The 12,454-nt window shown below is 45.4% G+C and overlaps 1 protein-coding gene across 1 annotated transcript in view; it reads left to right on the top strand.

Annotated features, from left to right (window-relative positions):
- Positions 1–12,454, top strand: part of LAMB1 (laminin subunit beta 1) — a 67,742-nt gene that overhangs the window by 15,143 nt on the left and 40,145 nt on the right. Inside the window, exons 8-13 of the mRNA XM_059170792.1 lie at positions 2,722–2,924; positions 5,143–5,263; positions 6,244–6,432; positions 6,738–6,917; positions 7,052–7,164; positions 8,556–8,635. Of these exons, the coding sequence (XP_059026775.1) occupies positions 2,722–2,924; positions 5,143–5,263; positions 6,244–6,432; positions 6,738–6,917; positions 7,052–7,164; positions 8,556–8,635 (886 nt within the window). The remainder of the gene's footprint in view (positions 1–2,721; positions 2,925–5,142; positions 5,264–6,243; positions 6,433–6,737; positions 6,918–7,051; positions 7,165–8,555; positions 8,636–12,454) is intronic.

Genomic DNA, 12,454 nt, shown 5'->3' on the forward strand with positions numbered 1-12,454 from the left:
TAGGAGGCAGCGAAGGGCAGATGACGTGGGAGCTGCTCACGTCCCACTGGCCAAATTTACTCATGTGGCCAACCTCAAGACACACTGGGAAACCTCTAGCAAGGTGGCCGTGTGCCCTCTCACACTCTTGCTGGAGGCTTTTCTTGTCAAAGGAAGGAAAGAAGAAGGAGTACTGGGAGGAAATCCAGGTGTCAGCCGTGCTCAGTACGCTTGTATTTCCATTTAACAGATGAGAAAACTGAGGCTTAGAGAGTTGGAATAATGTGCGTAAGGGGCAGTCAGATCGTGAACCCATAAGTTATGATTCTAAATCTAAATTTGGAAGCTTTCTAGCATGTAGCAACCATGCTTCATTTGTTACAGAATTACATTTTGATCATCTTGGAAGGCAAAATATGCGCTAATTAGAAGAAGGGGGTTTGGAGTCTGGCAGCCCTGGGTTTCGATCCCAGTTCCAGGATACCACAGTTCTGGGACCTGGGGCAAGTAATCTGCTTAAACCTGGTTTATTTTAGAATCTGTTTTTTCAACTGTACGTACATATAGTAATACTGATTTGAACATCATTATGGAGAAAACATGAGTTCTAGAAATGATCTTCTGATGTGCCTGACCCACAGAGAGTAGTCAGTGAATTGGAGCAGCTGCTGCTTTTCATGTTGCCACAAGCCATGGCCTGGGTCTTGCATGGACCTGGTCCCCATACCTCAGAGTGAGGGGATGAGACTCCTTCTCCGGCTACTAAGGTGTAGGCCACTGAAGAGAGGAAAGGCTGATTCCACTGATGGTGCCCAGCTGCAGACGGCCCTAGTTGAACCCAAGGCACCATAGAGCCTCCCAGTGCAAAGCATGCAAGAGTAGAATGGAAAACATCCAGGAAATATAGCCAGAAAAGGGCTGTTTCCCCACTTAAATTAATTTTACATGCAGCCCAGACCGTCTCTGGTCTGTAATCTGCTTGTTCATTCTATTACAAAACCAATATCTATGGTACATCCAGCCCTGTGCCATTTCTGAGTGGGCTCTGGGAGGCATCCCATCCCTGCTCTCAAAACCCGGTTGTGAGAAAGGTCCACATGGCGTCCGCGACACATACCCTGTGGCATCCTACAAGGACTCCCGGTCCGCTCCTTCTTGGACGACATTTGCAAAACTTGGGGAACGTGTCACCATCATAATTCTCTGGTCTTTTGTTGTTGAATGGCCTCAGAAAATCTTGCCTGTGTTCGAGAGGCGCCCGTTTTAACTGCTGATGCTCTCGATCGCCTTTGTGCTCTACAGAACAAGGAAAGTCTCTTTGGTTGGCCCTCTTGTCGAGACCTGGGGCCTCACTTCAAAAGCGAGTCTTGCCCACGCCAGCAGGTCCATGTACAAGGCTTGGCTGTGGGTAACTGTGCTGGGAGAACGGAGAAGGGACATGTTTGCTCTTCCGTGGGCTCCCACAAAGATCGGTTCAGGGGCTCCTAAACACTCTGGCGGTTCTATAGCTTTGTTGTCGGGCCTCTTGTCAGTAGATACTTGTCTTCATTCTGTGTGTGGGAGGAAATGTTGGCATTCACACATTCCAGCCAGCTAAGTCGTACCACGCTTTCTCTGTTCCATTTTTGATTTTACAAAGAGCCTAAGTTCAATGCAGGGACTCATGGACTGTCCCTTTCAACCCACAGCTGTTTCTATAGTCTTCATTGTAGGCTGCGCATGTATTATAAGTCATTAAAATTGTGTTCGGGCTTCGCGAGTCTCTGATGCCCTGTGCCAGCGCCTTGTCCTGTGGGGCAAACGAGAATGCATCAGCACCAGTGAGAGTAAAGCTTAGGGACAATTTCAGGCTACACAGGGGAGGACTGATGGACTGATGAGTCTTTCCAGATCCACTTCAGCAAGAGCAGCTTAGCCATTGATGGAAACACTGCGGGAGAAGAATGAATGGCTTTTGGTTGATCAAGTTACTCTACAATATAATTGGTAGCCCCACATCTGTAATAAGCATAGATCTGTAGGCCCAGGAGCGAGAAGAAAAGATAAAAGAAATTGATCCACAAGTAACTTATTATTTTGGAAAAAATCAACTTGCCCAACCTCCTGATACTGAGCTCCTTTATCCTTATGTCACACTATGGATGACAAACAGGACAAAAAAGTGGGAGACTGTGACGTTGGGTCAGAATGTGGTGGAGATCTTCTGTCCCTGGAACGTGGTTCTTCTGCAGTGTTAAATCTATTTTAGCAACTTGGATTTCATCTAAGTGGTGGGAAATTTCAGGTATACTTTATTTCCTCCCAAAATGAACACAAGAATGTTCCATCCTATTCTCTTGTAATAAGAGAATTGGAGTGTGCTGATAAACCCTTTCCCACCTGCATGGACTCCTCTGGGTTGGAGCTGATGAACGTTGCCGTGATACCGAATGGCATCGCAATCGTTCAGGTTACTGTGTGCTAGAGGTTTCTGGCTGCCGTGCCACCGTGTTCTTAAATTTCTTTGCCTTCGTGCTTCTTCCTGAAATGGTCTGATGTTCTTTCTAAACTGGTGAAGAGGGAGCAGCCCTTTCTTCTTCCAGAGATTGTCCCATGGTGTCAAGCTTTACTAGCACGGCCCTCGAGACCGTACAAGGGGGTGATTTTTATTTGTTGTGCCTGTCTATAAAGAGATGTCGTATCCTTGCAAAAGAGGTCTTGCTTGTTTGATCAGACTTTCCCTCTTCTTGGTGACCCTCGTAGATCTCTTAAAAATCACCAACTTGAGAATCAAGTTTGTGAAGCTGCACACTTTGGGCGATAACCTTTTGGATTCCAGAATGGAAATCAGAGAGAAGTATTACTATGCAGTGTATGATATGGTGGTTCGAGGAAATTGCTTCTGCTACGGCCATGCCAGCGAATGTGCACCTGTGGACGGAGTGAATGAGGAAGTAGAGGGAATGGTAAGCAAGCGCTCTGGGGGGCTTTCTCCTTTATTTTATTTTTTAATATTTCATTTATTTATTTGAGAAAGAGAGGTGGAGATCACAGAGGGAAAGGGAGAAGCAGACTCCCTGCTCAGCAGGGAGCCCAACGTGAGACTCAATCCCAGGACCCCAGGATCCCAGGACCCTGAGCCAAAGGCAGACACCTCACCGACTGAGCCACCCAGGCACCCCAGGCTTTCTCCTTTGGACAGATGATCCCAAAAAGCAATTTGAAGCTAGTTTTACCTTAAACCTTTCACAGCTTCTTGTGGTTTTATTTTTCCAGACTGACTTTTAGCTCCTTCCGCCTTAATGGTGGTTGACAGCTGGTTTTCTCTTTGTTAACTTTCTGGGACTATTCATGTCAGAGACAAAGAATTAAATTTTGGAAATTGTTGCAACAAGCTATTGCTACAGTAGATCTTTTTTTTCCAGCCAATCCAATAAGGATTAAGAGGTTTTCTCAATAGCCATGACATCTTCCTTTCCTTTAGGGAAGATCAGGCACCACAAGCATAAAGTGGCCTCCAGCCCAGAGAATCAGGGCATTTGAACCCAGAACCTCAGAACATGACTTAAGAACCCAGTGGGCTTTGTTTCTTTATATGCTTCTACTCGTTTCATTCTTTTCCCACTTTTACGCTGTGTTGTCAATTCATGTACTTCTAAAAATTGGGGATTTGGGTGATTTGCCAAATGGATAAAGTTAGGGTATTTTACCCATTCCGAAGTGAACTGGTAATTCTTACAGACCCGTAGGATTTCGGAGCTAAATGGGTTTACTCCACCAACTATCCTTATTAGAACGGAACAGGAATTAAACAGCTCACCAGAGGGCCCTAAATCAGCTGCAGATGGAAATTTCATGTCTAGCTCTCCTGACTCTGCCCCAGGGTTCCTTCTGTTATTCAACTCTGGGCCTCCCTTGATGAAGATTGTGCCTGCGTTACTTGCTGTTTGCTTTCCCAAGATTATTAGTCCTCATCTGGGACGGTCCAGGATTTGTGCATTCAACCGGCTGAAACTTCTGCTCTCTATTTGCTCCATTTAGAGCACTTGCCCTGTAGATAAAGTTGCATTTTTAGCAGAGCCTAAAGGGAGGACACAGCCTTAAAATCTCGTTGCTATATCTTTCAGAGAATGCTAGGTACGCAGTGTTTAGTGTTCAGCATAACAAATCTGGCGTGTAGCTCCTGTCCTGTAGTCTCCTCCCTATCAGGGGTCTCAGCACTGTGTGCTGTTGATTCAGACACTGTAGAGCGCTGTGGTGTGTGCTTTGGGACTTTTGGGGGGGCGGGGGCGGTTCTGTGTAAAACCAGCTTGTCAGGAGATGATTTTACTCTCTTGCTCACTGGCGCTCCTGTGAAGGTGAGTCCAGGGCAGACCTGTCTGTCCTGTTCCTGAATTCCATTCTATAGAAACTAGTGTTTAGGTGAGGTGCCCGTGCACACGCGTATTTAATAGATTGAAAGCATTTATCTTTTATGTGCCTCAGGGGCTTAGGCAGAGCTTGCCGGAGACACAATGCCAATGAGCACATCCTGGGCCCTCCATCCAGCAAAATAATTTGTTTTGTTTTCTTTTGTTTTCCCTGAGATCTTATGTTTCCTTTCTTAAAGACAAAAAGTTAAGTGTGAATGTGGTAAGTGATTAATATTCTGAATCTTGTTTTGATTTGGAAAAACAAGTGCGGTGCTGGGAGTCAAAATCAAAACAAAAGAAGCAAAAAAGCCATTCTTCTATGTGGCACAGCCATAAACCTTGCAGTAATGTGAGTCGTTTCCAGACAGCGTTTGTACATTTAGTTCTGCAGTGTAACTTCTGTTGATTTCTCTTAAAATAGGGTTTTTTGGGGCATAGATTTTTTTTTAAAAAGTAACTAGGTTTTATTTACTTTTTAATTCTTAAGTGACTGATGTTGTTCACCTGGGTTCATTTCATCGATACTTTGATAAACTATTTCCTGAGTATCTGTTGTATAATAGAACACATCACTGTGTTCCTAGAGATGGAGTTGGAGCCATCAGAAAGACAGAACTCACTGGAAAGGGATAAAATAAAAAATCCTCACTGTGGTGAGCTGGAGATGACGATTAGTAGGAAAAGGGGTTTCTGTCTCCCATCATTTGTGGAGAAAATCTAGTCCCCAGTCTGTCTCTTACTTTGCCCTTTCCCATTTTTTCTGACTTCCAAGGTTCACGGGCACTGCATGTGCAGGCATAACACCAAGGGCTTGAACTGTGAACAGTGCATGGATTTCTACCACGACTTACCCTGGAGACCCGCTGAAGGTCGAAACAGCAATGCCTGCAAAAGTAAGTCTCCGTCAGAGGGCAGTTTGCATCCACTCAGACCCCTGTTAGTAAGTACAACCCTTTGGTGATAGCTGAGATGGTTTAGGTAAGAAGAAGAAAGAGGGGTTGGGGGTGGGCAGGAAGGAGGGAAGGGGGTGGGGAAGGGGGATGGAGTTCAGATAAGAACAGCACAGAGCCCAAGGCCCCAAGGACGTTCTTGGGACCAACACAGAGTCTACACTGGGGAACTGATTCCAAGGTTTAATTCAGCCGGCATGTGGTGGGCACTTCTCTGCTAGGCACTGAGGATGGGTCACTGATGCGAAATGGCCCCTCCCTATGGGAGGTCGTGTTGCAGGGGGAGGCAGAGGAGGCCAGGGTGTAGAGTCCCAGGAGGGCCAAGTTGAGTTAAGCTTCATTTTGGGAAGACCGGCACCCATGCGGGTACTGAGCAGAGAGTGATATGATATTAAAGCGGGGTGGGACCAAGGGGACTGCCCGTGGGGCTGGCAGAGAGTCAGCGTGCGCTTAGCAGACCTTTATTCTCACTGAAGAGCCTGGTCGGGTGTGCCGGTGGGAATGGGGGAGAAGGGAAGCAGGCCTTCACACCCGTTCCTTAAAGCTGGCAGCCTAAACAGGCTTTCCCAAGAGGCAGTGCCTCGGAGATCCTCTGGGGTGATACGTTCCAGTTCTACCCCCGAGGGGGACCCACAGGCGTCCTCTGCCTGGTCGCAGTCTTCTGTTGATAAGCCACCAAGGGGATTCTCCCCGAAGGTTTTTACTTTTTAGCCCATTCTCTTCCAAAGAGGGCAGATTCATGTTTCAGAAAGCTCACGCCTGGAAGGTTTCCAGCACACCAGGTGGACGCGCCCTTCCCCACTGGCGCCTGATTGTCCGTTGTCATCTTGCCTGAATTCACCCCTAGTTTCCAGAAGGAGCTTCTCCCCCACAAGCCCATCCTCCAGAGGTAGGTCGACTTCAAAGCCCTTCTTGTTGCGCAGAGTGTAACTGCAACGGGCACTCGGGCTCCTGTCACTTCGACATGGCGGTCTACTTGGCCACTGGGAACGTCACCGGAGGGGTGTGTGACGACTGCCAGCACAACACGATGGGACGCAGCTGTGAGCAGTGCAAGCCGTTTTACTTCCAGCACCCGGAGAGAGACGTGCGAGACCCCAACCTCTGTGAACGTGCGTGGGGAAGGGCGTGACGGAGGTCTTCTCGGTTTGGAGAGCCAGGGTGGGGGGTGGTCACCATCCTTCTCCTGGGACTCCTGGTGCGAGCGTCAGACTCTGCTTTATTTTAATTAATTAATAATTAATAATTAATTAGTTAATTAGTTTAATTAATAATAATTAACTAGTTTTAATTGTGGGGTAGCCTGCTGAAGCAGTCTTGCCTTCTTTAGTCTACTGTGACGTGTAGAGGGTCAATGGGAACATACGTGTTGGTACCAACACATGCATTGTTACCTGGTGACCTTTGTTCGTCTCAGGATGCAGCTGTGACCCAGCGGGATCTCAGAACGGGGGAATCTGTGACAGTCACACGGATTTTTCCACTGGCCTCATTGCGGGTCAGTGCCGGTGTAAATTACATGTGGAGGGAGAACACTGTGAAATTTGCAAAGAAGGCTTCTACGGCTTAAGTGCTGAAGACCCGTTCGGTTGTACATGTAAGTACGTTTGTGAAAAAGTCTGGGAGTTCTGGTGGACGTAATGCCCATTTTACTGTGCAGTTCTAAATCCATACTACCCCTTGGCACTCACTTGGTTTGTGTTTCTTTACTTCATTTTATCTCTACGAAAGCTTGTGCTTGCAATCCTCTGGGAACGATTCCTGGCGGGAATCCTTGTGATTCTGAGACAGGTTACTGCTACTGTAAGCGTCTTGTGACAGGACAGCATTGTGACCAGTGTCTGGTAGGTGAATCCTAATTACGTGGGGTGGGTGGTTTGTGTATGGGACCTGTTGTAGAGTCTGTTGTAGAGTCTGCCGTCCCTCTATGTAAATATTAGAAGATGCAAACAATGTACAAAAAAATTACCCATGATTTTGGCAAGATGCTCACCATCGAATTGAAAAATAAAACCACAGTGAAATACCACTTTCATAGTCGAAATTAACAAGTTTTTAAAAATGGGGTTGCTAACTGTAAGGACATAATGTGGGGCTGGTCCTCCGAGTTGCTGATGGAAATGCATGTTGGTTCGTACTTGGCAAGAAAAGCATTTTGGAAGTAAGCTATCAGTAGCCTGTAGAAATGTGCATACCCTTTGACCTAGTAATCCCACTTCTGGGAATCTTTCCTAATGAAATAAGCAGAAGATTGGACAGAGACTCATTGCATCTCATACCAATCATAGCCAAAAAAACTTAGAAGCAACAGTGGGGAAAATACTGAAGTAAACTGGGGGGCTTCTGTACAGTGTGATATTTTGTTGCCTTTGTGAATGACAATAGCATGAGGAAATGCTTATGCTGGTGTTAAAAAAAAAAAAAAAAAAACACCCACAGGATGTGAGTAGTATCTTGATTGTGCAGGAAAAAATGGCAGCAAGAAAAACAAAATCTGGAAGGAAATACTCCACAAAGTTCACTGTAGTGATTCCGGGTAGAGTGATTACAGGAATAATTTTGAAATTACCCCGTATCTTTTATAACATTCTTGTGATTTCCTTTATAATTTGTGAGGGGGGGGTGGTCCACTGACCTCAAATTATGTTTATGAGCTGTATATATGCATATTTGCATGTATAACATCAGTTTCTGGAAGCCTGGCCTTTATCTGCTCGTTAGGAAATCCTATTTGTCGATTTCTTCTCCCTTGTGTAGATTCTGTCCGTTTTCCTTTTCTGTCCACCTGCACTGGACTCAGGATTCGGTGATCTCCTCACCTTTCACTGGTGAAAATACTTGCTTCATGCTGTTTGGACATAGATAGTCCTTTCAAAAGCTTGGCTCACGGAGTTTCTGACGGGCTGAACTCAGGGAAAACGTAAACGCTGGCCAGATATTTGCCAAAACTCTCTACAGTACTTTTAATATTTGCCCCTGTTTCCTCTCAGAGGATGGCTGTTTGCTCGGGACAGAAACTGCTCTGATCTGGAGTTGGGTGTTTACGACCCCAGGGACCGGCAGCCTGGGTTTTAGCTCAGAACACTCGTGCTCATTCCTCTTGAAAGCTTTCTGCTTGCATGGCATGAAAGAGCATTCGGTGGAACGAGCAAGACATGCCATAACTTGTTTCTTGTTGAGTCTGTTGTGTAATGACAGGAACCGACCTTCAGACCTTAAATCTTCTCTTGTGCAGCCAGAGCACTGGGGCTTAAGCAACGACTTGGATGGATGTCGACCTTGCGACTGTGATCTTGGAGGGGCCTTAAACAATAGGTGAGTGGAGCCACATGTACACTCTTCTTTGCGCTCAGTCCCCTCAGAGAGCTGTCCCCATCTCTGGGAGTAGTATGACAGCCAGTGTCTCTGCAGAAGAGGTGGAAAGTATAGGCACCTTTAGTTTACCTGGGGTCTTAATGTTTTCAGAGATTTAGTCATTCCAAGAGTTTGCTTTGAAGACTCGAAGTATGTTTCTGTTTCTTGGTTCTTAATAGTGTTGGACTTTATGGTATTTTTTAAATTATGGAAACAACGTATGCCCATTTAAAAAAAAAAAAATTCTGGGGTGCCTGGGTGGCTCAGTGGGTTAAGTCATGCCTTCGGCTCAGGTCATGATCTCAGGGTCCTGGGATCGAGTCCCGCATCAGGCTCCCAGCTCAGCAGGGAGTCTGCTTCCCTCTGTCTCTCTGCCTGCCTCTCTGCCTACTTGTGATCTCTCTGTCTGTCAAATTTAAAACAAAACAAAACAAAACAAACAAACAAAAAAAACCTGGGTGTCTGACTAGCTCAGATGGCTAAGTGTCAACTTTGGGCTGAGGTCATGATCCCAGGGTCCTGGGATCTAGTTCTGCAACAGGCTCCCTGCTCAGTGGGGAATCTGCTTCTCCCTCTGTCCCCTTCCCCTTGCTCATGTGCACTCTCTCTCTCTCTCTCTCTTTCTGTCAAATAAATAAATTTTTTTTTAAAATCCCAATGGGTAAGACAGGTAGCTTTCTACCCTTTCTCCCCCCAGGATCCATGGCTATAAGTGCCACTGTTAGCAGCTTCTCAAGTTCTAGAAATTAATAATAGAACTCAGAATACCTATTGAAAATTATAATTCCTTTCCTCTTCTTTTTAAATAACAAGTAAGGTTAAAAAAAAAAATAACAGACAAGTACAAACACAAAAAAGCCCATGATTTCCCACTTGACTTTACTGGCAATTTTGGAAACACAAAGTCCTCCCTGTATGCACACTATTCCGCGGCTTGCTTTCTTAGCCGGGATCCATTTTCATGTCAACGTGTATTCACGGGCCCTTTTCTTTTTAATGGCATGTGTTCGTCGACCTCTCGCTCTCTCTCTTTTTGTTTTTTTTTTTTGATATCCCATCGTGTGGAAGTGCCACAATTTATTTCCTATTTTTCCTGTAGATGAGGCTCCCAGGATGGAATCGCTGAGTCAAAATATAAAACTTTTGATTTTTATAGAGGTTTCCAGATTATTCTCCGGACAGATGGTGTTAGTTTATTTTCCTACCACCTGGTTACCAAAGCACCTTCCTTTCCGACCCCACCAGCGGTTGGTAAACTTGTGTTTCTCACCAATCTCAAAGATGGAAAGTGAGGGGCGCCTGGCTGGCTCAGTCAGTGGAGTGCCTGACTCTTGATCTCAGGGTCATGGGTCTGAGCCCCAGGCTGGGTGGAGTCTACTCAAAGAAATAAATTACTTAAAAAATAAAAAATACAAAAATAAGAGGGGAACCTGGGTGGCTCAGTTGGTTAGGTATCTGCCTTCAGCTCAGGTCATGATCCTGGGGTCCTGGGATCGAGCCCCACTTCAGACTACCTGCTCAGTGGGGAGACTGCTTCTCCCTCTTCTCTCCCCTACCCCCGATCATGCACACGCTCTCTCTCTCTTTCTTTCTCTCTCAAATAAATAAATAAGTAAATCTTTAAAAAAAAAGTTGGAAAATGAACTCCCATTTTGATTTGCGTTAAGAATCTTTTCATTTTCTTCTTCTTTCTGGTTTTTATTTTCCTTTTCAACTTCCAAGTCTATTGGTGAAAATTGCATGTAATCGTTTTTCATTATTGAAACACGTTGGTGTCCCTTGAAGAGATGAGACGTGAGGCTCTACCAGAGATCAATCCCGATACACATTTGGCAAAGACGTTAGGTTTGTGGGCGTGTAATTAACCACCCCTGAGTCAAAGAGCCTTTGGGTCTCTGTAACGGGGTCAGACTGCGAACATCTGGTAGAGAGGGTAAGTGGCTGCTGAGGGGATGGGCAGATGTTTCCTTGTGGCCTGACTCTCCCCTGAGACAGCAAGCTGAATTCATCAAGCAGGATCCATGTACTAAGAAGCCCGACTCTCCCAAGATTATTTCCCAACACCGTAGCAGTCTGCTGGGAAGGAACAGGAATTTAGGCAGCAAGAACATTCTTCTCTGGCCTCCGTATTTGGGTTTGTTCCATTCCGGATGCTGTGGTACTCGGGACAGCGTGTAGATCTGAAACTCCAGGGTGAATTTCTGTTCTTAGAAAACCTTCAGAGGGGAGGAATCCAGGACGATTCCATAAAAGCAGGGAAGACAAGCTGCTGTCTGCTTCTGCAGTCCCCTCTCCTTATTTCCTTCATGGCTCCCGAGCACCTGCTGCTTCCTTCAGTCATTGCTTGCTGGATGCAAAACTGGCATCGTTCCTAAAATCCTTGAGTAGATGAAAGGGGCATGCACGGTTCTCATGTCGTGAGCTCAGGAGTGTCATACGTACCTTTACTATAAGTGGATTCTGTTCCTCACACCCCTTCCTCGGTTTCCCTATTCCGCACGTGCTTCCTGTCTTCAGATCCGCCCACACAGAGCCCCTGGGCTGTCCCTCGTGTCTCCTGCAAGAACTTATAGAAATCAGAGTGTGCTAATCAAGAGGGTTTGTGAAGTAAAACATTTTAGTGAGGATTTTACAGGGAATTTGATCTTCCTAGCATGACTGATGAGATGCCCAATCTAATGGCATCACTGATGGGAAAAAGAAAGAGCCTTAAGAGAATTCTCTAGTGCCATGACTCTGCAGTGTTTGGTAGTGATCCTATTCAGTTTTCCCCCACGAGGACCTCCTCTAGGAGTCCCATAGCATAATAGTGGTTCTAATCAAGGCTTTAAGCCCTGAGGAGAAGGCTTGGTGCTCAGTGGGCACTTAGGAGAGACCTGCTGAATGACTGATTTGTTGCAGCCATGCCCAGATGTCTTCTACCTGATGATATTCCTTTGCTCGACCTCGTATGCATAGTAGATATGGAGGAAATGTTGATCAAGTAAAAGAATTGGAGGAAGATATCTACGATGTAAAAACAAAATATGCATTCCGAATGGGAGTAGCAGTCTCTAGCTGTGATCCCAGACCATCCTTAAGTACTTTGGCCAGAGACATAATTTAATGTCAGAACCATGTAAAGTGGAAGAAGTTTGAGAACGTTTTGTATAATGAGCTGAATGGCTTTTTGTAGAATAAGACTTCAGTAATTCCGTGTCTATTATGTTAACAGGTAATCTGAATTTTCAAATATTTTTAGAGAAGCCCTAATTTAAATAATGTGACTTATACTAGACTCCTGAAGCTTTGCCTAGTAGGTAACCTACTTGAATAAATAAATTAGAATGGTTGCAAGATACCCGTAAATGTTTGAAATCTATAAACAATTTTATAGCATCCTTCAAAATTACTGCATCCATTAAATTTGGAACTCTGGAGTCTGGCTGGAAGCCCACCGCTCCTACTTTCTGGACTGAAGTCCCCAAACCCCCTCGAGGTTTCAACAGCCCTTTCCTTCTGCGTCTCTTATAGGACTTACTTCATTCTGATCTGTATTATCCCTGTTAGTCTCTTAAAAGGTCTCTGGACAGGGATTGTGTCTTACTTGTTTTTGCATTTCTGTTTGTGCTCAGCAATGTGGCCTTGTAGGTGCTCAATAATTGAAATTTATTATACTTGGGAACCAGAGCAGAAGTTACTCCGTATTTTCATCAGTGCATTGAATGGTAATGGTATCTCACCCGTTGTTAATTCCTGAGATGACTGGATAGAGAGAGATGCATAGAACACATTTATGAA

The sequence above is a fragment of the Mustela lutreola genome, chromosome 4, assembly GCF_030435805.1.
Source record: "Mustela lutreola isolate mMusLut2 chromosome 4, mMusLut2.pri, whole genome shotgun sequence".
In the NCBI taxonomy this organism is placed as follows: domain Eukaryota; kingdom Metazoa; phylum Chordata; class Mammalia; order Carnivora; family Mustelidae; genus Mustela; species Mustela lutreola.